The 27,262-nt window shown below is 44.1% G+C and overlaps 1 protein-coding gene across 3 annotated transcripts in view; it reads left to right on the forward strand.

The window, feature by feature from the left end:
• AMOTL1 (angiomotin like 1) overlaps positions 1–27,262 on the forward strand; it is a 186,716-nt gene that overhangs the window by 120,410 nt on the left and 39,044 nt on the right. For all 3 annotated transcript variants that reach the window (XM_077298446.1, XM_077298448.1, XM_077298447.1), the window contains 3 exons: positions 12,976–13,125; positions 13,410–14,304; positions 26,470–26,743. In XM_077298446.1, coding sequence (XP_077154561.1) covers positions 12,976–13,125; positions 13,410–14,304; positions 26,470–26,743 — 1,319 coding nt within the window. The remainder of the gene's footprint in view (positions 1–12,975; positions 13,126–13,409; positions 14,305–26,469; positions 26,744–27,262) is intronic.

The following is a 27,262-nucleotide window of genomic DNA, read 5'->3' on the forward strand; positions in this document are numbered from 1 at the left end:
CTATAAAACTGCCTAAAAAATAATTAAAATCAACTACCAAAATACAATTTTACCTGTTTTTGTTATTTTTCCTGGGAAGTGAACACACAACCTACATCATTGCAGGTAGTAGCTAAAGCTACTTGCAGGCTCTGAATCTACAGGTAGATTATACAAGTACATAGAGATATTTCTGTACACATCAGTGTATTTCTATGTCCCTGTATTCTAGAGGGAAAATAAATGAAATATTTTTTCATCTTTTAAAATTACTAAAAAATAATGAAAAACAATTACAATAATGTCATTTTTAATGCTCTTTAAAAAAACAAAAAAAACAAAAACACAAGTCTGCAAAAAGCCAACTTATTTGGTGCCCCTGTAATCGTAACAACCTACACAACGCAGCGATTGGATTATATATTGTGTTCAGTAAAGGGTGTAAAAAATGTTGTGATCTTTTTTTTTCTCTATAAAACCAACAAAAAAAATAATGATAATGTAACGCTAAGTCAATGTTTACACATAGCATATATATGATTTTTTTTATACTGCTGTTTTTTGCACGTTTTCTGCAGGTGTCTGCACCACACAACGCAATAACAATCTGCATTTTTGGTGCAGATCTGAAGCTGCTTTTTTAATGCTTTTTTATTAGTACATAAAAGCTTTGATTCTGCACTTAAAAATGTAATGGCGATATTTTTTTTGGAAATGTGTTTTTTCAAGCTCCACTGAAGCCTCTAGAGCAGTGATTTTCAACCAGTGTTCTGCGGCACACTAGTATACCGCGACACATGGTCGGGTGTGCCGCGGGGAAAGTTCCCCAAACTATGGTGCCCCCTTTGTTTTGTTCCCCGGCAATGCGCAGCGATGTGCAGCGATGCGCAGTCACGGAATAGGTAAAATATTACAATCCAGCCATGGCCGATGCTGCAATAGCATCTGCCATGGCTGGAGACCCCGATCTGCCCCCCCACCGCCACCGATCGCCTCCCCAGTCGTCCTTTCTGCCCCGATCTCCTGTCTGCTCCCCTCCTCCCTCCTGTCCGCTCCCCCGGTCCTCCTGTCCGCTCCCCCGGTCCTCCGATCCCCCCCCGTGTTCCGATCCCACCCCCCCATACTTACCTAGCTCGGATGTCCCCCCCGGTGTCCGGCCGTCTTCTCCATGGGCGCCGCCATCTTGGAAAATGGCGGGCGCATGCGCAGTGCGCCCGCCGAATCTGCCGGCCGGCAGATTCGTTCCTGTACATTTTGGTCGCTGTGATAAGTTCTATCACAGCGATCAAAATAAAAAAAATTGTAAATAAACTCCCCCCTTTATCACCCTCATAGGTAGGGACAATAATAAAATACAGAAAATATAATTATTTTTGTTTTTCCATTAGGGTTAGGGGTAGGGTTAGGGTTAGGGGTAGGGTTAGGGTTGCACTTAGGGTTAGGGTTGCACTTAGGGTTGCACTTAGGGTTAGGGTTGCACTTAGGGTTAGGGTTGCACTTACGGCTAGGGTTGCACTTACAGCTAGGGTTGCACTTAGCGTTGCACTTAGGGCTAGGGTTGCACTTAGGGCTAGGGTTGCACTTAGGCCCAGGTTTCACACTGAGTATAAATACATTTAGAATCTATATTATTAACTATATGTAGAATATGTACTGTTTTAGTGTCATTTTGTGCCATTTTGGTTGGTGGTGTGCCCCGGGATTTTTTAAGTATAAAAAGTGTGCCGCGGCTCAAAAAAGGTTGAAAATCACTGCTCTAGAGAAAAAAAGCAGCAAAACCGCAGAGATCAGTAACATCTTCAGATGAACCGAGCTCGGGAGATTTAATGGAATCACATTACTTTGCTTTTTTATCCACTTTTCTTGCATATTTAGGCCATGTTCACATGTACTGTAAATGCTGTTTTTTTTCCACTGTTTTTGCACAAAAATTCTGTTGTGTTTAACTGTCCAAACAAAGATCAGAAAATCAAGTGGGAATGTAAATTTTTATCTTGCATTTAACGCTACTATCACAGACCTGGCACCAAACAGTCTGGCAGTCAGTACCAAAAAGTCCTTGAGATTCACAGAAAATACAAAAATTGTTGTGCTCTGAAAACACAGAGTGCATATGGGGGGAAGCTGAACTGTAATTGGCATTAATTATAATAACAAACAGTGTACGATAATCTCTCGCAACTATGAAACATGGAGAGCTGAGGGAGAAGCTTGTAAACCGATCACCTGCTTCTCCCTTTTTTTCAAAATTGCAATTGGAGTAAAATTTCTAGTATTCTGTACTGCCGTAGCCAAAAGTTTTGAGACTGATGCAAGTTTTGTTTTTAACAAATTTTCGCTGCTTCAAAATTTTTAGATCTTGTAGTCCGGAATGGAAGTACAATTATAAACATTTAATAGGTTTTTTGCAATATTCTTGACAAATACATCATCAAAGGGACTTTATCAGAGAAAATAATGTTACCCCAGTCTTCTCCAGTCCAATCTATGTACTTACAAGTTATTTTCTCTGATGAAGCCCCCTTCAGACTTCTTTGGGACCTCTGGAAGAATGATCCAGAGAGGTGAGCTCTGCCATCATTTCAACCCGAAAGTGTCTTGAGACCATTCATGGGTGAGGACGTTGCATCCATTGAGAGGGCTCACTGACAATTTTGCCTAAGAACATGGCATTGACTAAGGATCGGGATCCCAACTTCTCACAACCATCCAGGAGCAATTTGGTCATGAAGTTTTTTGAAGCATGATGGAGACCACGAAACAAGACAAAAGTGATAACTAAGTGGCTCGGTAAACAAAACATTGACATTTTTGGATCCATGGCCAGGAAACTCCCCAAAACTGAATCATATTGAAAACCTATATTCAGTTTTCAAAAAGTGTATAGACAAACACAACCAAAGAAATCGTGATAAATTCCAAACACTGATTAGACAGGTATGGGTGGTCATCAGTCAGGATTTGGTATCCAACTGCCGGGAAGAAGGGCAGATGTCTTGAAAAGGTCAACTTTGTAAATATTAAGTTTTTATATAAACTTGATGTATTTGTCAAGAAAAGTTGAAAAGCGTATGAAATGCTGATTGTTCTTCAGTAACAATAGAAGCATCCAACTAAAAGATCTAAACATTCTGACGCATCAAACTGTGAAAATCAAAACCTGTGTCAGTCTCAAAACTTTTGGTCACGACTATTGTGAAGCCTCTTGACGATCACTCTCGCTTAGACTAGATTTTTGGTGACAGATTAATAATGATTAATCCCTTAGTCTATGTGGTCAAAAAGCCAGAGGCAATAATATTTTGGAATATTAAATATCCCAATGCATTGTATTAGAGATCAAATGATTATAGCTTGAAAAAAATGATGAAACGGGAATACAATTCGAATAAGATAAAGGTCTGTCCACCTAAAAAAAAAAAAAAAAAGTAAAATAGTTACCGTAAGTTTAAAAATTTTTTTATCACAATTATTACGACCTCTGCAAAAAGATAACGTTCTTTATACCACATGGCAGAGAAGACAAATGACTCATTTGCTCCCGTTTGCTTGTTATGCGCTCTTCATGCAAAATTAATTAAACTGAATCTTTAAATTTTACGTGACATGGTATAAAAATAAAACTGACCATTCAGCAAAAACTAAGCCCCAGTAGAATATTTTTTAAATGCAGCCTTGTGAACGCCTCCTCAATCACACCAGTGGTGGAGGTCCTATGGAAAATTAAGCATTCATCCTTCTTAAATTTTTGACCTGCTAGGCTCCTGTGAGTTCAGCATTATGTTTATGCCCCAGTAAGTTGATATGTCATGTACATGTTCAGATGTGGCAGAGATTTGTCCATGCACATGCATGTATTACATGTAACACGAGATATCTAACATGTAGGACATGGTGCCCCATATTTTTATACGTGAAGCTCACTGCTCAAATGTAAACTTTTTCCATGCCAATCCCCTTTCCTGCCTTCCGTGCCTCCTCTCATCGCCATAATCAATGGTGGAGTACATCTGCGTCAAGCACAAAAAACTTTCCAAAAGTGCAGCTTCGCAGGTTTCTACAGTGATCAGGAGAACCACCTTCTCTTCCAGGAAGTCTCCGATTTTTCCTGGATCATCCTGGACCTTTTTGGAGACTTGATAAGTATCCTTAAATCCTTAAAGTTTTGGGGGGCAGATTTTTAGTCCACCCTTTAAATTGGTGAAAAATCTGCTCTGTATGATTGTGACCTTCATAGGGCATTTAACGGATGCTAGAAGAAGAGGACAACCAGCGCTCTTGTGCCCAGTAGTGTTTAGATAATTGACCAAACAGAGCTGTGTGGTTGCATCCATAAAACTAAATAGTTAATTTACCATTGGTGATGAGTGGACCCGTTGATGTCCAGGTGTCATGTCGGACGCTGTTCAGACCCGGTCGTCCGACAGACAGCGGTAATTCCGCTTTTGACCACTATTTACTCCTTCCTATATTTGTATTTATTTTGCCCTGCACATTTATAGTGTATTCCTGAGTGACTGTGGCGTGGTGTATATTTTCCTTTATCCTTGTCTGTGCTAACTGTGGGTATTGGAATATTACCTCTTCACTGGGTGGAGGGCGGAGGTATCAGCCTAGGGTTAAAACAGGAGTCAGGGTGAGGTTCGAGGCCTGGACATGCACACCATCAGTGTAAACTCCAGGTAGAGGGTCAGTCAGGATTTCCCTAGTCTGAGGGAAATTGCAGGGGCCCGGGTTATTAGCTCTTGCTCACCTAGTCTCCCCGTGACATTATAATCGGCCCAACAACAACAAAAAAAAGGGGTTTCTTTTTTTGTGTTTTGTCATGGATCCCATGACTTCCATAACCCGCCAGTTGGAGGCGCTGTCCCTACAGGTCACTGAGTTGAGGGGGGCAGTGCAGCAACAGGGACTAACAGTATCTAATGTTCAGGCTGGAGCGACAGGAGGAGTTGCTGAGCCTAAATTTCCTTTGCCTGAAAGATTTACTGGGGAACACAGTAAATTTGTTTCTTTTCGTGAAGCTTGCAAACTATATTTCCGTATGCGCCCGATCTCCTCGGGTAATGAGGCTCAGCATGTGGGCCTGGTGTTGTCATTGTTAAGCAGGGATCCCCAAGCATGGGCGTTTTCTTTGCCATCTGATTCTGTTGCATTTGACTCTGTGGTGAGTTTTTTTTCTTCTCTTGGGAAAATCTACGATGAACCTGACAGAATGGCTCTAGCAGAATCTAAGATACGCACTATTCGCCAGGGGGAGCGAGTTGCAGAGGATTACTGTTCTGAATTTCGTCGCTGGGCGATCGATACACAATAGAATGATCCAGCATTGCGGAGTCAGTTTATACAAGGGATTTCTGGAAGGGTTAAAAAAGCCCTTCTGATGTACGAGACTCCTGCTTCTCTAGATTCCGCCATGAGTCTGGTTGTCCGCATAGATCGCCGTTTGCGTCAGGGGTAGCATGAGACACCGCCTATGGGAGAGGGCTTAGGTTCACGTGAGGTTGCTGCAGGTGAGCCCACGGAGCCTATGCAAATCACGGGGGTGTCACATGTCAAGCGTCAAGCTCCTGAGCTCAGGAAGCAGGGAGCCTGTTTTTACTGTGGTAAAACTGGTCATTTTATTAACATCTGTCCTCTGCTGTCTAAGAAAAACGCAACGGCGGAAAACTTCTAAGCTCAGAGGGTGTGGAGGAGACCAATCTGAGCTTATGTATATCCTCCATGGTGGTTTCTCAATGCATGCTCCCTGCTAAGGTTTTTATTGCTGGCAGTGAGCTGCCAATTACTGTTTTTGTGGATAGTGGTTCAGCCACAAATCTCATTGATGAGGAGTTTGCGCGCACAGCAGGTTTTAGGATTGAAAAACTGTCTCATCCTATCCGCGTGGTCACCATCAATGATGCTCCTCTCTCTCAGGGGGAGATAACTGAATTTGTGGCTGAGGTGAAACTCCACATAGGAGTTCTACATTCCGAGCGGGTTACATGTAAGGTACTCAGGAATCTTCCTGCTCAGGTGGTTTTGGGTTTTCCTTGGTTGTCTATGCACAACCCGGTAATTGACTGGAAAACTCAGGACATAATTCGGTGGAGCGAGTTCTGCCAGGAGAATTGCCTGGCCACATGTGTGGCTGCGGTGATTTCAAGCGTTCCGGAGTCACTTCTGGATTTTGTGGATGTGTTCTCTGAGAAGGGTTGTTCAGAGTTGCCGCCACATCGCCCTTATGACTGTTCTATCAGGTTTAAACCAGGGGCCAAATTGCCTAAAGCAAGGATGTTTAACAGCTCCGGTCCGGAGAGACAAGTGTTAAAAGATTACATTGCTGAAAGCTTGAGCAAAGGGCACATCAGGCCATCATCCTCGCCGGTGGCAGCAGGGTTCTTCTTCGTGAAGAAGAAAGATGGCGGATTACGCCCGTGTTTGGATTTCAGGGAGTTGAACCAGATTACGGTTCGTGATCCATACCCTATGCCTCTGATACCAGATTTGTTCAACCAGGTAGCAGGTGCTAAGTGGTTTACCAAGCTTGACCTCAGGGGGGCGTACAACCTCATAAGAGTCCGTCAAGGTGATGAGTGGAAGACGGCTTTTAATACCCCTGAGGGTCATTTTGAAAATTTGGTGATGCCGTTTGGGTTGACTAACGCACCTGCAGTGTTCCAACATTTCATCAATGATGTGTTCTCGCATGTTTTAGGGAAATTCGTTATCGTGTATCTAGATGACATTCTCATATATTCTTGCGACCGTCATGCTCATTTAGATCATGTCAGGCAGGTGTTACAGCTTCTCAGAGAGAATAAGCTGTATGCTAAACTTGAGAAATGTGTATTTTCTGTTCAAGAGTTGCCTTTCTTGGGTTATATTGTGTCTGCTTCTGGGTTTAAAATGGACGCCGCTAAGGTGCAAGCGGTGCTGCATTGGGAACGTCCTGATAACCTGAAAGCACTTCAGCGGTTCCTTGGGTTTTCTAACTACTATAGGAAATTTATCAAGGATTTTTCCATCATTGCTAAACCGCTAACTGACATGACTAAAAAGGGTACCAATTTCTCCGTTTGGCCTGAGGCTGCTGTGCGCGCATTTGAATTTTTTAAGAACAGTTTTGTTTCAGCCCCCATTCTTGTGCAGCCAGACGTATATAAACCCTTTGTTGTGGAAGTCGATGCGTCTGAGGTTGGTGTGGGGGCGGTACTATCTCAAGGCTCATCTTTGAGTGGTTTGCGTCCGTGCGCCTATTTCTCCAAGAAACTGTCGTCCACCGAACGTAACTACGATATCGGCAACAGGGAGTTGTTGGCAATTAAGTTGGCCTTTGAGGAATGGCGACACTTCTTGGAGGGGTCGGTACATCAGGTTACTGTTATTACCGATCATAAGAATTTGCTGTATTTGGAGTCAGCCAAGCGTCTGTCCCCCAGGCAGGCTCGCTTGGCATTTTTCACGCGGTTCAATTTTGTGGTCACTTACAGACCGGGGGTCTAAAAACACTAAGGCGGATGCTCTGTCCAGGTGTTTTCCGGGGGGAGAACCTCGGGAGGATCCAGTACCCATCCTCCAAAAGGGTGTTGTGGTTTCGGCTCTCACTACCGAGGTTAAGGCTGAGATTGCCGAGGCTCAGGAAGAGGTACCATCTGAGCTTCCCGTCAACAAATCTTTTGTACCGCTTCATCTCCGCCTAAAGGTTTTGGCGGAGCATCATGATGCTGTCCTGGCTGGCCACCCAGGGGTTAGAGGTACCTGGGAGTTGGTGTCACGTCGGTTTTGGTGGCCCAAGATCCGACAGGACGTGGTCTCATACGTGTCGGATTGTACCACGTGCGCTAGGGCTATGACGCCTCGCTCCCGTCCTCTTGGCACACTACTTCCTCTTGAGGTGCCTAGTAAGCCTTGGACGGAAATCTCCATGGATTTCATCACTGATTTGCCCTCATCAGCTGGGAACACGGTCATCTTGGCGATTGTTGATCGGTTTTCTAAAATGTCGCACTTTGTGTCTTTGCCTTCGTTGCCTAACGCTAAGACTCTGGCTCAGGTATTTGTGCAGGAGGTGGTCAGACTTCATGGGGTTCCGTCTGACATCGTGTCTGATAGGGGGTCTCAGTTTGTGGCAAAATTTTGGAGAGCATTTTGCTCACGGCTGGGGATCAAGTTATCTCACTCTTCGGCGTTTCATCCTCAGTCAAATGGTCAGACTGAGCGTATGAACCAAAATTTGGAATAGTACTTACGCTGCTTTGTCTCTGATAACCAAGAGGAGTGGTCTACCTTTCTTCCTTTGGCTGAGTTTGCCATCAATAATCACCGCCAGGAGTCGTCTGAGGAGTCTCCGTTTTTTTGTGTTTACGGGCTACATCCTCAATTTTGTACCTTGAGTCAGAGGGGCTCTTCCGGCGTTCCGGAGGAGGACCAGTTGGGGACACAATTGTCATCAGTCTGGAGGAGAGTTAAGCAGCGCCTGTTGAGTGTGGGTGCTAGGTACAAGTGTGTGGCTGACAGTAGGCGTGTGCCAGGTCCGGACCTGAGTGTGGATGACTGGGTGTGGTTATCCACAAAAAACATAAGACTCAAAATACCGTCCCTTAAATTGGGTCCACGGTTTATTGGTCCATTTAGGGTCACTGCCGTCATTAACCCAGTAGCGTACCGATTGGAGCTCCCTACGGTGTATAAGATACACAACGTGTTCCACAGGTCTCTTCTAAAGAAGGTGGTGGGTTCTGTGGACGCGGCGCCTATGCCACCTCCAGTCTTGGTGGATGGTAATTTGGAGTTTGAAGTCTCCAAGGTGGTTGACTCTCGTGTAGTGCGTCGCACTTTACAGTACTTGGTACACTGGCGTGGTTATGGGCCTGAGGAGAGGTCCTCCTGGGTACTAGCCTCGGACAATCATGCGGATCGGCTTGTCAGGTTTTTTCATCGTCGCCATCCAGACAAGCCGGGTCCTATAAGCCGTGAGGGCCCTGGGGTCTCTCGTAGAAGGCGGGGTACTGTCATGTCGGACGCTGTTCAGACCCGGTCGTCCGACAGACAGCGGTAATTCCGCTTTTGACCACTATTTACTCCTTCCTATATTTGTATTTATTTTGCCCTGCACATTTATAGTGTATTCCTGAGTGACTGCGGCGTGGTGTATATTTTCCTTTATCCTTGTCTGTGCTAACTGTGGGTATTGGAATATTACCTCTTCACTGGGTGGAGGGCAGAGGTATCAGCCTAGGGTTAAAACAGGAGTCAGGGTGAGGTTCGAGGCCTGGACATGCACACCATCAGTGTAAACTCCAGGTAGAGGGTCAGTCAGGATTTCCCTAGTCTGAGGGAAGCTGCAGGGGCCCGGGTTATTAGCTCTTGCTCACCTAGTCTCCCCGTGACACCAGGTTCGTCCGGTTCGAGAGAACTTTAGTCAAAAGTTTGGTTCGGGTACCAGAACTATACCTGAACTTGAATCTGAACCCCAAAGAAGTTATTTGGCACTGAACCTGAAGAAGAGAGAGATCTTTTTCTCTCAGCACTAAAATGGACTTCCAGGAGAAGTCCACGTTCGGAGTTCAGAACGCACACTTTACAGTTTGGGTTTGCTTATCCCTATTTACCACCTTTTGGCTTATTTTTCCTAGGGTATCTGTATTTATAGGAATATCTCCCTGTAAGCAGTAGTTAAACTAGCTTTTAATAAAATATTTCTCCCATTATGCCTAGGCCGGTTTGAAATTTAATAACTTCAGAGATAAGCTTTGAAGAAATTGCTGATGCATCTCGCTGTTAATTCACAGTGAATTGGAGATGTGGTGTATGAGGCAGGCAGTAAGTGTAGTCGTAGGCTGCCTGGTGTCTAATCATGGTGATGAAGTGTAGAGGATTATACAAGTTCTATACTTCTCATATCATAATAAACTTCCCATCTTTCATTTATATATCATGGTTACTCAGCTAGTCGGCCATTCCACGTGTCCATACATTATATATAAAGTCTTTGCAATGACAAGGGAACTAAAATAATGGCTGGCCTGCCATGACCTCCACATAGAATTGGAAAACGTCGATGATTACATATTCTTGAGCAGTATTGTGCCTGTCCACATTAGCATAGTATCGTAGCACAGGGATGGTTTCACTGATGTCAAATTTTATGTACAAAATTCCTCCTCTCCTTGGGCCAGCGCTGAGAAATCTCCAATACGCCGAGCGTCACATTGGCGCAGTGAGTGCCCGAGCCGAGTGAGGAAAGCAGCCAGTAGCCACTTTGTCATCTCGGTAGCCGTTGACAGATCTTATGCAGAGTGCAGCAGCCGAGATGACGTTGTCATTAGCTGCCGCGCTCTTTAAAAGTAGTGGCCAAGATCACAAAGCTCTCAGTATAAGGAAGTGAGCTTTGTCATCTCAGTTGCTGTCTTTGCTGAGCACACCAGCCAATGACAAACGTGTATCGACTGCTGCGCTTTGCATAGGCAGCGACCGAGATGATACAGGCCGAGCAGATGCTGAATGAAGACAGTATTGAATCATGTGCACTGCACTTTTGCTGCACTGTGGTGTCCCGCAGCGCTATACCTCTCTATTCACTTGTAATTTTGTGATAAGAGAGATCAACATCTGTTGGGATACTAGTCCCAAATTTGAAAGAAGTGTTCCCTATAAAAAAAAAACTAACATTATAATAAATTATTCTATTTTGCACACTTTTTTTTTTAACACTAAGGTCAGAGCTAAGATAAAAAAAATACATTAAAAAACACATAAAAAAGGAAAAAATAAAGGGACGGGCCTCTAAGTACTGGTACTAAAAATTCTTGGGCTAGGGGGCACAAAATGCTTGCCTTTTGCCCCTGGTGATGACAACTCATATTAACCACTGCATGGGGTGGATTTGTGGATCTTCTAGACTTTTACTTGCATTTACTTGTATTTGCTAGTACTCAATCAAGTCATCTCTGGTACAGCTCTGATCTCTGTAGGGGAAACCTAAGGAGCTGAGACCCATGATCTTTCCAGTGCATAGCATCTATGTATCCTTCACTGAATGAGGGTCTCAGGTGCACTGTCACTAGAAGGCTGGCTGCATTTAAAGGGACTTCCAAGGACAGGCTTTGCGCTAGCCACTCCAAGGAACAGATACCAGGAGAACTCTGTATTTCACAAATTAACAAATATACAGAGATATAGAAATATTCAGGGGCCCCCAGGTTGAGTCCACAGAGTGGCTGCTGGCTGGTGAAATGGGCTGTCCTGGAATGGGAAGATTGACAGTCAGCACCTTGAGGTCAGGACCAGGAACCAAATTGTCAGGCAGTAGAATAATCAAAACACAAGGATGGTCCATAGGATAGACCATAAATGTCAATAAAAGTGGATCCCACCTCTGAGATCTCAAGAATGAGGCCCGGGCATGTGCTGTCAGGGATGGTGAGGTGGTTGGGCGCCCATTCATTGCTTATAGAAGCTCTGAAATTGCAGTACAAGTGCTCCAATTTTCCAATGGAGATGGATGGAGAGTGATGCATCCTTTGTAAGTGGCTAACAATGGGGACCTGTAGGGTTTCAGCTCTAGGGGTGGAAAGGATCTTTGGAGCAACAGTGATTTTATTGGGTGAGTAAAGGCCCTTTCAGATGGCTGGCTTATAAATGACAAATGGGCATTCATAAGAAGTTTTTTTTCCCAGTCATTGGCCCATGTAAAGATATAAAAAAATGTCTGTTGGGCAGTTGGTTTGATCATTCAGTTGGCCATTATATCATTAATACCTTGTAAATGGGATATGCTGCTGACAAAATGAATTCTGGATGGGGATAAATCAATTGAAATATAGTCTGCCCCCCACAGTCAGTTTTGAACTGTGTGAATGGGCCTTAAAATGAGCACCGATATAAAGTTTTGGATAAAATGGGAGTCTTATTGGCGTAGACTGCTGCTGTTTCTCTCACCCATGTTTAACACTGAAGTTATTCACTTCTAACCTTACAAACTCATAGCCTACATCATGCTGTCAGAATTTCCTATAGGTCTTTAATACTTGACTTTAGTATTCTAGGTAGTTCCCATCTCATCGGTGCCTCACAGCCACAGACAGTAATTACTTGTGCCGTCTATTACTGATCTCTTGTAATCTGCTTGGCAGTCAGGATCACGCATCGGCGTATTAATCCTCTCCAGAGGGATTTCCTTGCAAGAATCAAACATGAAGCTTTCGATATGCTGCATCTGTATGAGAGCAGGAAAAGACTATACATGTTTTATAAGGCTTTGATTGAAGGTAGACGTAAGGTGGGTTTCTATCAGGAAAAACTGAGTGTGAATGAGAGACAAACTTTTGAAAGGTCGTGTCTAGAAGAAGCCAGACTGCTGAGGCTCTCAAGATATTGGTGGTTAAGTACAAGATGTTATTCCAATATGAGCAAATCATTTTGTTAGAAATCTTGAAAGGTTAGTCCTTTTCCGAAAGTAAACCCTCAACTTGGCTTCTGGCAGCAAGTGATCTGTTCCATCCTCTGGTCATTTTGGCCAGTAATGATCTCCCGTGGAACCCGGTGTTGTTTGGTTCTTCTGATGTGTCTATTCAGTCCTGGTGTCAGTAAAAAATACATCTACGGTATATGTTTTTTCCTGAGGAAGAAGTGTATTGTACTTCGAAACGCGTTGAATAAAACCATATATTTAATTAATCTTCTGAATTTGACATCTTCAATGATCAGCAGTGCGAACAAGTCCTCAAAATCGCTTCTGGTTTCTATTTTATTCATGGTACAATTTCAGCATGTAACACATTGACTCTGCCCAGCCTTGTGCAATTTTCCCAAATTTTTGAGTTTGTATTACACCTATTAAACCTTCGCGATTTCTCTGGAATCCAGCAGAATTCAGTTGAATGGGTTGTAGGTATTACAACCAAAATATAGACCATAAATGTTGCCTAAAAGTCATTTGAATGGGTGTTGGGTGGTATTTACATTTAATGATGACGCCACCGATATTAATTCTCCATTGTCTTGTTCTAGGTGCCTCCACAGGATACTACAATCTCTGTGTCCCTATACCCTGTGATGATAATGCCTGTCTTTATCAGGACTGTCGTCTGTACACTACCAGCAATGAGCAATCATCCGTAGTTGCCGAATCACCAGGCATCCTGAAAGAACAGGCAGGTGGTAAGTTATTGTCTATATCAAAACATTGTCAGGGACCACTTGGGTGAAGGGTTTGTTCAAACCTATTTCTTGGGATTTTTCAGCAGTATTTATCTGTTTTGGTAACATTTTCTCCTTGGTTTCCATTTATGTGATGGACAACATTGATTTATAACTGGGACTATTGGGTTTTGTCATGGTGTCTGCAATACAGCCCAAAACATGGCTAATATTTCTGTCAAATGTGACGAATTTCCAACTTTATTTTATGTTTTTGCTAATTTTCTGTTTCCTTTTTTTCATAGAATTTTTCAAAGAAGAACAAAGGTCCAACTTCATACCTCAAGACTTCCACCGGATACCGGAGGTGGAAATGCGAGGTTCTGAAGATGCTTCAACAGGAACCGTTCTTAAGCGATTGCTCCAAGAGAAGCTGAGATATGGCAATCCAAACGATAATATGAACTTTCTGGCCATACAACAAGCAACAGGAACTAATATCCCTGCAAATTCTGTTTCATCTACTGAAAACCTCACCCAAGAAGACCCACAAATGGTCGGCCAGTCAGCGAGGCAAGAACCACAGGGGCAAGAACATCAGGTGGACAACACTGTGATGGAGAAAACCTTGAGGACATCCCAGCCCCAACAAAATAACGAGGAATTGCCAACCTACGAGGAAGCCAAGGCTCAGTCCCAATTTTTTAGAGCTCAGCCACCTGGACCTATGGTCCCGGGTTTTTATGTTGCTGGCATTGTGGCTAATCATAAATCGAAAACTGAAGGAAGGCCGGCTGTCAGTCGGGCCAACAGTGGACAGGTTCACCAGGATGAGGCACTTAAAGAACTCAAACAGGGTCATGTTCGCTCGATGAGTGAAAGGATAATGTTGTCACTCGAGAGGAACGTACTTAAACAACACTCCTCGGGCAGCATTAAAGGACTTAAACATGGGGCTCCATCTCCAGCTCCAAGTTTTGGCAAAGGTGGGGAGCAAAGAGGACCTCCACCGGACTATCCCTACAAGATGAAACAGGCCCCAACTCCTGTGAATAAAATTCAGGAACAAGGACACTTCTACAATGACCAGCAGCGCCTGATGGTACATGAAATGATAAATCCCTATCCCACCTCACAACCGTCTCGGACGGAGGTGTCTGTCCTCCGGTACCAGCCTCCCCCAGATTACAATGTCACCAGGTAATGTGCCATTCTTCTTTGGACAGTGTTACAAATTTGGCATTACACCAAATGCTCAGAAAAAAACTTATTTAACTTTTTTGCAACCATATTTTTAACGCCCCAATGTGTCTAAAATTAAATTTCACATTTTTGAATAGAACAGCGATCACATTCAAAGGACAGATTACTAAAAATCTCTTTGGTCATAGTGGCAAGTATTCTACGGCAACTCTTGAGGGTCAGAAATCACAGGGAACTTTCAGGAATAGAATGACTTAAGGCCGGGTTCACATTAGCGTTTCTGTGCACAGCGTATGATCCGCATATATCCGCATGGGTCATGCATACATATCTTTAACATGGTGTACGCAGGGACATGCTTTTACATGCGTTCGCATGCGGATGCGTCTTTTCGCGGTGTGCGGCGGTGTTGTATTTTTTGAGGCGTCAAATATTGCGCAATCGTCCGCATGTGGATGATTGCAGATGATTGGTGAACGCATTGGTATGCAAGGACATGCGAACGCATGCATTCGATACGCATGTGTACTTTAGACTGCATGTCCAGAAAATGACATCACCGCCTCCACCATGCGCATAAAAAACACAAACGCATGCCAAAACACATTTAAACGCATGCACACGCAGTGTTTTTGTTTGCGCATGCAGATGATACGCTGCGCACAGAAACGCTAATGTGAACCCAGCCTTACTGCTTCAGTGTTTACGGAAAAAGTTGCAATTTTTGCAGCATGTATTCATTCCTGTTAATTTCCCCCATAGAGAAGCCGTGTGGTTGTGATTGCCTAGCCTAAGGATTATATCCTTTTTTTTTCTTTCAGGCAGGCAAAAGCAACAGGGTTTTCAAGTGGAAACTGCTTCAGGAAATGTCTGTATTTTTAAAAATTCCTCAGTGTTTTTGTAAATGTTTTTTTAACGTTTCCTGAAGCGTGTTGTTAAAATTTTTGTTGCCATTTTCGTTAAATATTTTTTGGCCATTTTTTTTATTTTAGATTTTCTTTTATATTATTTTACATCCATTAACCCCTTCATGACCCAGCCTATTTTGACCTTAATGACCTTGCCGTTTTTTGCAATTCTGACCAGTGTCCCTTTATGAGGTAATAACTCGGGAACGCTTCAACGGATACTAACGGTTCTGAGACTGTTTTTTCATGACATATTGGGCTTCATGTTAGTGGTAAATTTAGGTCGATAATTTTTGTGTTTATTTGTGAAAAAAATGAAAATTTGGCTAAAATTTTGAAAATTTCGCAATTTTCAAATTTTGAATTTTTATTCTGTTAAACGAGAGAGTTACGTGACACAAAATAGTTAATAAATAACATTACCCACATGTCTACTTTACATCAGCACAATTTTGGAAACAAAATTTTTCTTTGCTAGGAAGTTATAAGGGTTAACATTTGACCAGTGATTTCTCATTTTTACAACAAAATTTACAAAACCATTTTTTTTAGGGACCAACTCACATTTGAAGTCAGTTTGAGGGGTCTGTATGGCTGAAAATACCCAAAAGTGACACCATTCTAAAAACTGCACCCCTCAAGGTACTCAAAACCACATTCAAGAAGTTTATTAACCCTTCAGGTGCTTCACAGCAGCAGAAGCAACAAGGAAGGAAAAAATTAACATTTAACTTTTTAGTCACAAAAATGATGTTTTAGCAACAATTTTTTATTTTCCCAAGGGTAAAAAGAGAAACTGGACCCCAAAAGTTATTGTACAATTTGTCCTGAGTACGCCGATACCTCATATGTGGGGGGGAACCACTGTCTGGGCGCACGACAGGGCTCGGAAGGGAAGGAGCGCCATTTGACTTTTTCAATGAAAAATTGGTTCCAATCTTTAGCGGACACCATGTCGCGTTTGGAAAGCCCCTGTGTGCCTAAACATTGGAGCTCCCCCACAAGTGACCCCATTTTGGAAACTAGACCCCCCAAGGAACTTATCTAGATGCATAGTGAGCACTTTGAACCCCCAGGTGCTTCACAAATTGATCCGTAAAAATGAAATAGTACTTTTTTTTTCACAAAAAAACACTTTTAGCCTCAATTTGTTCATTTCCACATGGGCAACAGGATAAAATGGATAATAAAATTTATTGGGCAATTTCTCCTGAGTACACTGATACCTCACATGTGGTGGTAAACCACTGTTTGGGCACGCGGCAGGGCTCGGAAGGGAAGGAGCGCCATTTGACTTTTTGAATGAAAAATTAGCTCCAATCGTTAGCGGACACCATGTCGCGTTTGGAGAGCCTCTTTGTGCCTAAACATTGGAGCTCCCCCACATGTGACCCCATTTTGGAAACTAGACCTTCCATGGAACTAATCTAGATGTGCGGTGACCACTTTAAACCCCCAAGTGCTTCACAGAAGTTTATAACGCAGAGCCGTGAAAATAAAAAATAATTTATCTTTCCTCAAAAATTATTTTTTAGCCCACAATTTTTTATTTTCACAAGAGTTTCAGGACAAATTGGACCCCAAAAGTTGTTGTCCAGTTTGTCCTGAGTACGCTGATACCCAATATGTGGGGGGGAACCACTGTTTGGGCACACGTCGGGGCTCGGAAGGGAAGTAGTGACTTTTGAAATGCAGACTTTGATGGAATGGTCCGCCGGCATCACGTTGCGTTTGCAGAGCCCCTGAACAGTGCCTAAACAGTAGAAACCCCCCACAAGTGACCCCATTTTCTAAACTAGACCCCCCAAGGAACTTATCTAGATATGTGGTGAGCACTTTGAACCCCCAAGTGCTTCACAGAAGTTTACAACGCAGAGCCCTAAAAAAAAATAATTTTTCTTTCCTCAAAAATTGTTTTAGCAAGCAATTTTTTATTTTCACAAGGGTAACAGGAGAAATTGGACCCCAATAATTGTTGCCCAGTTTGTCCTGAGTATGCTGGTACCCCATATGTGGGGGTAAACCACTGTTTGGGTGCACGTTGGGGCTCGGAAGGGAGGGAGCACCATTTGACTTTTTGAATACAAGATTGGCTGGAATCAGTGGTGGCGCCATGTTGCGTTTGGAGACCCCTGATGTGCCTAAACAGTGGAAACCCCTCAATTCTAACTCCAACACTAACCCCAACACACCCCTAACCCTAATCCCAACTCTAGCCATAACCCTAATCACAACCCTAACCCCAACACACCCCTAACCACAACCCTAACCCCAACACACCCCTAACCCTAATCCCAACCCTAACCCCAACACACCCCTAACCATAACCCTAACCACAGCCTAATCTTAACCCTATTTCCAACTCTAATTCCAACCCTAACCCTAAGGCTATGTGCCCACGTTGCAGATTTGTATGAGATTTTTCCGCACCATTTTTGAAAAATCCGCAGGTAAAAGGCACTGCATTTTACCTGCGGATTTACCCCGGATTTCCAGTTTTTTTGTGCAGATTTCACCTGCGGATTCCTATTGAGGAACAGGTGTAAAACGCTGCGGAATCCGCACAAAGAATTGACATGCTGCGGAAAATACAGCACAGCGTTTCCGCACGGTATTTTCCGCACCATGGGCACAGCGGATTTGGTTTTCCATGGGTTTACATGGTACTGTAAACCTGATGGAAAACTGCTACGAATCCGCAGCGGCCAATCCACACCGTGTGCACATAGCCTAATTCTAACCCTAGTTCTAACCCTAATTCTAACCCTAATTCTAACCCTAATTCTAACCCTAATTCTAGCCCTAACGCTAACCCTAGCCCTAACCCTAGCCCTAACCCTAACCCTAGACCTAACCCTAGTGGGGGGGAAAAAATATATATTTATTTATTTTATTATTATTATTTTTTTTTTTTTTTGATCGCTGTGATAGAACCTATCACAGTGATCAAAATGTACCTGTAACGAATCTGCCGGCTGGCAGATTCGGCGGGCGCACTGCGCACGCGCCCGCCATATTGGAAGATGGCGGTGCCCATAGAGCAGACGGACGGACACCGGGAGGGACACTGGAGGTCGGTAAGTATGGGGGGGGGGAATCAGACAGCGGGGGGGATCGGACTGCGGGGGGAGCAGACAGGAGGACGGAGGGGAGCGGAGGACAGCAATGACAGGACGGAGGACAGAGGGGAGGAGATCGGTGGCGGTGGAGGGGGCAGTGTTGTGAAATTGGATTTTGGGCTCCCCCGGTGGCCACTGGTGGAATTGAACTTGTGTGCATCATCCCCTCTGTTCACCTGTTCCCATCAGGATGTGGGAGTCGCTATTTAACCTTGCTCCTCTGTCACTTCCATGCCGGTCAACATTGTAATCAGAAGCCTTTCTGTGCATGTTCCTGCTACCAGACAACTTCCAGCTAAGTCGGACTTTTGTCCTTGTTTGTTTTTTGCATTTTGTTCCAGTTCACAGCTGCAGTTTCGTTTCTGTGTCTGGAAAGCTCTTGTGATCTGAAATTGCCACTCTGATGTTATGAGTTAATACTAGAGTCTTAAAGTAATTTCAGGATGGTGTATTGATAGGGTTTTCAGCTGACCATGAAAGTACCCTTTCTGTCTTCCTGCTATCTAGTAAGCGGACCTCGATTTTGCTAAACCTATTTTTCATACTACGTTTGTCATTTTCATCTTAAATCACCGCCAATATATGTGGGGGCCTCTGTCTGCCTTTCGGGGAAATTTCTCTAGAGGTGAGCCAGGACTATATTTTCCTCTGCCAGGATTAGTTAGTCCTCCGGCCGGCGCTGGGCGTCTAGGGATAAAACGCAGGCTACGCTACCCGGCTACTGTTAGTTGTGCGGCAGGTTTAGTTCATGGTCAGTTTAAGTTTCCATCCTTCCAAGAGCTAGTTCCTATGTATGCTGGGCTATGTTCTCTTGCCATTGAGAACCATAACAGTTTGACCGGCCCACAAAGGGTTAAATTAATTGGCAGAGAAAGGAGAGAAAAAAGAAGTCTGCTGAAAATTTTTTTTTTTTTTTTTTTTTTTCCTTCAGTTCTGAGTGTGCTTTCTATTGAATCACTTGCAAGTCTGCCTATATTGCAGCCTTCTTCTCTCTCTCTCCTTCTAATCCTGGAATGGCTCTGTGTTCACCTGTTTAAAATGGATATTCAGAGTTTAGCTGCAGGTTTGAATAATCTCACCACGAAAGTTCAAAATTTACAAGATTTTGTTGTTCATGTTCCTATATCTGAACCTAGAATTCCTTTGCCTGAATTTTTCTCGGGGAATAGATCTTGCTTTCAAAATTTCAAAAATAATTGCAAGTTGTTTTTGTCCCTGAAATCTCGCTCTGCTGGAGATCCTGCTCAGCAGGTCAGGATTGTGATTTCCTTGCTCCGGGGCGACCCTCAAGATTGGGCTTTTGCATTGGCTCCAGGGGATCCTGCGTTGCTCAATGTGGATGCGTTTTTTCTGGCCTTGGGGTTGCTTTATGAGGAACCTCATTTAGAGCTTCAGGCGGAAAAAGCCTTGATGTCCCTATCTCAGGGGCAAGATGAAGTTGAAATATACTGCCAAAAATTCCGTAAATGGTCTGTGCTTACTCAGTGGAATGAGTGCGCCCTGGCGGCGAATTTCAGAGAGGGTCTCTCTGATGCCGTTAAGGATGTTATGGTGGGGTTCCCTGTGCCTGCGGGTCTGAATGAGTCCATGACAATGGCTATCCAGATCGATAGACGTCTGCGGGAGCGCAAACCTGTGCACCATTTGGCGGTGTCTACTGAGAAGACGCCAGAGAATATGCAATGTGATAGAATTCTGTCCAGAAGCGAACGGCAGAATTTTAGACGAAAAAATGGGTTGTGCTTTTATTGTGGTGATTCAACTCATGTTATATCAGCATGCTCTAAGCGTACTAAGAAGCTTGATAAGTCAGTTTCAATTGGCACTTTTCAGTCTAAGTTTATTCTATCTGTGACCCTGATTTGTTCTTTATCATCTATTACCGCGGATGCCTATGTCGACTCTGGCGCCGCTTTGAGTCTTATGGATTGGTCCTTTGCCAAACGCTGTGGGTATGATTTAGAGCCTCTTGAAACTCCTATACCTCTGAAGGGGATTGACTCCACCCCATTGGCTAGTAATAAACCACAATACTGGACACAAGTAACTATGCGAATTAATCCGGATCATCAGGAGATTATTCGCTTTCTTGTGCTGTATAATCTACATGATGTGTTGGTGCTTGGATTGCCATGGCTGCAATCTCATAACCCAGTCCTCGACTGGAACGCTATGTCTGTGTTAAGCTGGGGATGTAAGGGGATGCATGGGGACGTACCTTTGGTTTCCATTTCGTCATCTATTCCCTCTGAGATTCCTGAATTCTTGTCTGACTATCGTGACGTTTTTGAAGAACCTAAGCTTGGTTCATTACCTCCGCACCGGGAGTGCGATTGTGCCATAGATTTGATTCCGGGTAGTAAATACCCTAAGGGTCGTTTATTTAATCTGTCTGTGCCTGAACATGCTGCTATGCGAGAATATATAAAGGAGTCCTTGGAAAAGGGACATATTCGTCCTTCGTCATCTCCCTTAGGAGCCGGTTTTTTCTTTGTGTCTAAGAAAGATGGCTCTTTGAGGCCGTGTATTGATTATCGGCTTTTGAATAAAATCACGGTTAAATATCAATATCCGTTGCCACTGCTGACTGATTTGTTTGCTCGCATAAAGGGGGCCAAGTGGTTCTCTAAGATAGATCTCCGTGGGGCGTATAATTTGGTGCGAATTAAGCAGGGGGATGAGTGGAAAACCGCATTTAATACGCCCGAGGGCCACTTTGAGTATTTGGTGATGCCTTTTGGCCTTTCAAATGCCCCTTCAGTCTTTCAGTCCTTTATGCATGACATTTTCCGTGATTATTTGGATAAATTTATGATCGTGTATCTGGATGATATTCTGATTTTTTCGGATGACTGGGACTCTCATGTCCAGCAGGTCAGGAGGGTTTTTCAGGTTTTGCGGTCTAATTCCTTGTGTGTGAAGGGTTCTAAGTGCGTTTTTGGGGTTCAAAAGATTTCCTTCTTGGGATACATTTTTTCCCCCTCTTCCATCGAGATGGATCCTGTCAAGGTTCGGGCTATTTGTGATTGGACGCAACCCTCTTCTCTTAAGAGTCTTCAGAAATTTTTGGGCTTTGCTAACTTTTATCGTCGATTTATTGCTGGTTTTTCTGATGTTGTTAAACCATTGACTGATTTGACTAAGAAGGGTGCTGATGTTGCTGATTGGTCCCCTGCTGCTGTGGAGGCTTTTCGGGAGCTTAAGCGCCGCTTTTCTTCCGCCCCTGTGTTGCGTCAGCCTGATGTTGCTCTTCCTTTTCAGGTTGAGGTCGACGCTTCTGAAATCGGAGCTGGGGCGGTTTTGTCGCAAAGAAGTTCCGACTGCTCCGTGATGAAACCTTGTGCTTTTTTTTCTCGTAAATTTTCGCCCGCCGAGCGGAATTATGATATTGGGAATCGGGAGCTTTTGGCCATGAAGTGGGCTTTTGAGGAGTGGCGTCATTGGCTTGAGGGGGCTAGACATCAGGTGGTGGTATTGACCGACCACAAAAATTTAATTTATCTTGAGTCCGCCAGACGCCTGAATCCTAGACAGGCGCGCTGGTCGTTGTTTTTCTCTCGGTTTAATTTTGTGGTGTCATACCTACCGGGTTCTAAGAATGTTAAGGCTGATGCCCTTTCTAGGAGTTTTGAGCCTGACTCCCCTGGTAATTCTGAACCTACAGGTATCCTTAAGGATGGAGTGATATTGTCTGCCGTTTCTCCAGACCTGCGGCGGGCCTTGCAGGATTTTCAGGCGGATAGACCTGATCGTTGCCCACCTGGTAGACTGTTTGTTCCTGATGATTGGACCAGTAAAGTCATTTCTGAGGTTCATTCTTCTGCGTTGGCAGGTCATCCTGGAATCTTTGGTACCAGGGATTTGGTGGCAAGGTCCTTCTGGTGGCCTTCCCTGTCACGAGATGTACGAGGCTTTGTGCAGTCTTGTGACGTTTGTGCTCGGGCCAAGCCTTGTTGTTCTCGGGCTAGTGGATTGTTGTTGCCCTTGCCTATCCCGAAGAGGCCTTGGACGCACATCTCGATGGATTTTATTTCGGATCTTCCTGTTTCTCAGAAGATGTCTGTCATCTGGGTGGTGTGTGACCGTTTCTCTAAGATGGTCCATTTGGTTCCCCTGCCTAAGTTGCCTTCTTCTTCCGAGTTGGTTCCTCTGTTTTTTCAAAATGTGGTTCGTTTGCATGGTATTCCGGAGAATATCGTTTCTGACAGAGGAACCCAATTCGTGTCTAGATTTTGGCGGGCATTCTGTGCTAGGATGGGCATAGATTTGTCTTTCTCGTCTGCTTTCCATCCTCAGACTAATGGCCAGACCGAGCGGACGAATCAGACTTTGGAGACATATTTGAGGTGTTTTGTGTCTGCAGATCAGGATGATTGGGTTGCTTTTTTGCCTTTAGCGGAGTTTGCCCTCAATAATCGGGCCAGCTCTGCCACCTTGGTGTCTCCTTTTTTCTGTAATTCGGGGTTTCATCCTCGATTTTCCTCCGGTCAGGTGGAATCTTCGGATTGTCCTGGAGTGGATGCTGTGGTGGAGAGGTTGCATCAGATTTGGGGGCAGGTGGTGGACAATTTGAAGTTGTCCCAGGAGAAGACTCAGCTTTTTGCCAACCGCCGGCGTCGGGTTGGTCCTCGGCTTTGTGTCGGGGACTTGGTGTGGTTGTCTTCTCGTTTTGTCCCTATGAGGGTTTCTTCTCCTAAGTTTAAGCCTCGGTTCATCGGCCCGTACAAGATATTGGAGATTCTTAACCCTGTGTCCTTCCGTTTGGACCTCCCTGCATCTTTTTCTATTCATAATGTTTTTCATCGGTCATTGTTGCGCAGGTATGAGGTACCGGTTGTGCCTTCCGTTGAGCCTCCTGCTCCGGTGTTGGTTGAGGGCGAGTTGGAGTACGTTGTGGAAAAAATCTTGGACTCCCGTGTTTCCAGACGGAAACTCCAGTATCTGGTCAAATGGAAGGGATACGGTCAGGAGGATAATTCTTGGGTGACTGCCTCTGATGTTCATGCCTCCGATCTGGTCCGTGCCTTTCATAGGGCTCATCCTGATCGCCCTGGTGGTTCTGGTGAGGGTTCGGTGCCCCCTCCTTGAGGGGGGGGTACTGTTGTGAAATTGGATTTTGGGCTCCCCCGGTGGCCACTGGTGGAATTGAACTTGTGTGCATCATCCCCTCTGTTCACCTGTTCCCATCAGGATGTGGGAGTCGCTATTTAACCTTGCTCCTCTGTCACTTCCATGCCGGTCAACATTGTAATCAGAAGCCTTTCTGTGCATGTTCCTGCTACCAGACAACTTCCAGCTAAGTCGGACTTTTGTCCTTGTTTGTTTTTTGCATTTTGTTCCAGTTCACAGCTGCAGTTTCGTTTCTGTGTCTGGAAAGCTCTTGTGATCTGAAATTGACACTCTGATGTTATGAGTTAATACTAGAGTCTTAAAGTAATTTCAGGATGGTGTATTGATAGGGTTTTCAGCTGACCATGAAAGTACCCTTTCTGTCTTCCTGCTATCTAGTAAGCGGACCTCGATTTTGCTAAACCTATTTTTCATACTACGTTTGTCATTTTCATCTTAAATCACCGCCAATATATGTGGGGGCCTCTGTCTGCCTTTCGGGGAAATTTCTCTAGAGGTGAGCCAGGACTATATTTTCCTCTGCCAGGATTAGTTAGTCCTCCGGCCGGCGCTGGGCGTCTAGGGATAAAACGCAGGCTACGCTACCCGGCTACTGTTAGTTGTGCGGCAGGTTTAGTTCATGGTCAGTTTAAGTTTCCATCCTTCCAAGAGCTAGTTCCTATGTATGCTGGGCTATGTTCTCTTGCCATTGAGAACCATAACAGGGCAGATTGCGATCTCCAGCCATGGCTGATGCTATTGCAGCATCGGCCATGGTTGGATTGTAATATTTCACCAATTTTCATTGGTGAAATATTACTATCGCTCTGATTGAAAGTGAAACCTCACTTTCAACAGCCAATCAGAGCGATCGTAGCCACGGGGGGGCGAAGCCACTCCCCCTGGGCTCAAGTACCACTCCCCCTGTCCCTGCAGGTCTGGTGAAATTACAGTTAACCCTTTCACCCGGCCTGCAGGAGCGTGATCCGACCATGACGCATATGCTGCATCACAGGTCGGCTTGGCACAGGTTTTCATGATGCATACGCTGCGTCAAAGGTCGGGAAGGGATTAAACAATGAAGAAAACACATTTTTCAGTTATTTTTCGGAGTAAAATCTTTAAGGGTATGTGCACATGTCTGGAATGCATGCAGAATTTTCCTGAGATAAACCTGAGGTTTTCTGCAGGAATTCTGCATGCGTTTTTTTTTGCACGGATTTGACGCGTTTTTTTTTGCGGATTTGATGCAGATTTTTTGCGGATTTTCCCTGACACTCCAAAACAATGGGAAATCCTGAAACGTGAAAATTCCTGAACGTGTGCACATACCCTTAAAAGGCTGATTAAAAAATGCTGTGTGAACATACCCTTAAAGTAGACCTCAATATGGAATCTCATTTTTTATCCCATTTATAATGCTGTCCCATTCCTGGTCACACTGGTTCTGCCAGATGACAACTTTCTCATATAAATGAAAATGTATCCTTCCCCTTTCTCATGCTCTATGGCACAGCACATAAATGTAATATTATAAAAAGTCATAAAAAATATTCATACCTTCATGTGGGATTAGCCAGGATGTGCGAGCTACTGTATATCACTGGGATTAATAATTTAATATTATCTGGAAAGGAATGGCGATACTAAATATGAGCAGGTACGGAAATTGAACATTATTATTTGCTTGTTAAAGGGAACCTGTCACGTTTTTCATGTAGTCCTGTCCGTGGGAAGTATGCAATAGAACAGGAGGAACTGAGCAGATAGATATATAGATTTGTGGGAAAGTATTCAGTATAACTTGACTTTTATCCATGTAAATCTGTATTCTGAGATGGATAAGGGAGAGGAAGCGGAAGAATGCCCGGATGACTAGATGGCTTCTAAGGCTCCAGGACTTCAACTTTCATGTGGAGCACAGGCTGGGGCAACTGCACAGTAATGCAGATGCCCTGTCTAGACTTCCCTGTCTAGTGACTGAAGGTGCCAAAACACCCCCTGGCTTTGGGCAGAGGGGGGGGATATGTAACTAAGTCACTGGCAAAGTACTGGAAGGGAGATATGATATATATATATTATTATATGAAATTATATGACGTATAATTGAGAGTGTTAGCTTCAGTGATGTGAACCTAGAAAAATGCTCTAGCACACTAAGTGCTGAGAGGAGTTAATCAGCCATGTTTAGGGCTAGGTTTATTGAATATCTGAAGAGTGGGAGTATGTTCACCATATCTCCACCCCTAGGGTGGCGTCCGGAGGGTAAATACACAGCCTTCTGGCTCATTCAGTGTTGGGTGTGCCTGGAGATGGGAGCTCCAGAGCTATGTTTTAGAATAAGGAAAATTGAACCTTTTTATGTTTGTTTTTTGAGCTGGCGAATCCTCATTGTTTTCCCGTTGGGCCAGAAAGGCCAGGTTTATGTTGCTAGCCCTGCCCTGGTTTATGCTGTACCACAATAAACCAGTGGAAAATTTTAAGAGACAGCGTTCCTGTAGCTACCTCTGTGTGCAGCCTAGTGAGCCTATCTACCATACTATATATATGAATATTCTCATTTTCTACTGCTCTATCACATGCTGCTGGCAGATCACGGTGATCATAGTCACAAAATGTTTTAAAGGAACAGGCTTCAAGGCTTTAATACATGTTATGCCAATTGCACAATGCGAATGTGTGGTTTTTTACAGTATTTCAATGAAAAGACACATAAACAGCATGAAGAGATGAAACTTAGCACAGTGAATGTGCGACCACCACTTCTATGGACAGTAATGAGAGTGGTGGTTGCACATGCTCAGCAGCACGCCATTCACTAAGAAGATTTGCATTTTTCATGCAATTTCACTTAGTCTGCAATTTAACCAATTGGAAAGTCGTGGTGTCTGATTGGTGGCCTTGGCCAATATTACATTTTTTTTATACCTGTGGTATACAGTAAACATCGTACGGCCACCTAAAGCCTCACACATGGCGGGAGCGGTGTAAAAGACTAATATCTTATATTGGCATTTATTTTGCAGCCGGCAGCAGCCTCCGATGCTGTTCACCTCTGTCCCATTTCAGCAACACAGTCCTATGTCATCTCAAGTGTCCTCAGTCAGCGGCTCCCTGCACTCAACAATGACTATGACGTCACATCTCGCCCCATCCCAATCTCCGTCTCTGGGCCCGCAGCTTCCACCTGAAGCCCTTGTGGAACGAGCGCATCAAATGGTGGAGATGGTAACCAAGGAGAACAGCAGCCTGAGGCAGCACCTAGAAATCTGCTATGAGAAAACAGATAAACTCCAAAAGGTATGATGTTGTGTTTCAGCTAGAACGTGATATCCAGAAATTTAAGGGGTTATTCCCATATTATCGAATAGAGCTTGTAAATGCAAGCAATTTTGCAATTTACTGCTTATTAAAATTGTGATCCGTTCCCAAGATGTTAACACTTTTCCTTTGTTTGCTTGTTGTCTTGGAGACCGACCACTGCTGCAAGACAGTAGTTCATGCGCACTACTTTCAAGCCCTTTTCTATTGAGCCTGTAAGCGTTATTTTGAAGTTGGCTACGATCTCTGGAGCGCGCCGTTACCTCCTAATCCAAGCAAAATACAGTGCAGTGTTTACAGGCTAGACAGCAGCGGTGGTCGGTCTCCCAGACAACGAGCTGTAAACAAAAGTGTTAATATCTCAAGAACGGCTTCATATTTTAATTAGCAGTAAATTGGAAAAGTGCTTGTTTTTACACACACTATACAATAACTGTTACAGTTTTTCTGTGTGGTGCACTTTGTAGTGAAAATATTAACTTTTTTAGAAAGGTAAAG

Source organism: Ranitomeya variabilis, chromosome 3 (genome assembly GCF_051348905.1).
Source record: "Ranitomeya variabilis isolate aRanVar5 chromosome 3, aRanVar5.hap1, whole genome shotgun sequence".
In the NCBI taxonomy this organism is placed as follows: domain Eukaryota; kingdom Metazoa; phylum Chordata; class Amphibia; order Anura; family Dendrobatidae; genus Ranitomeya; species Ranitomeya variabilis.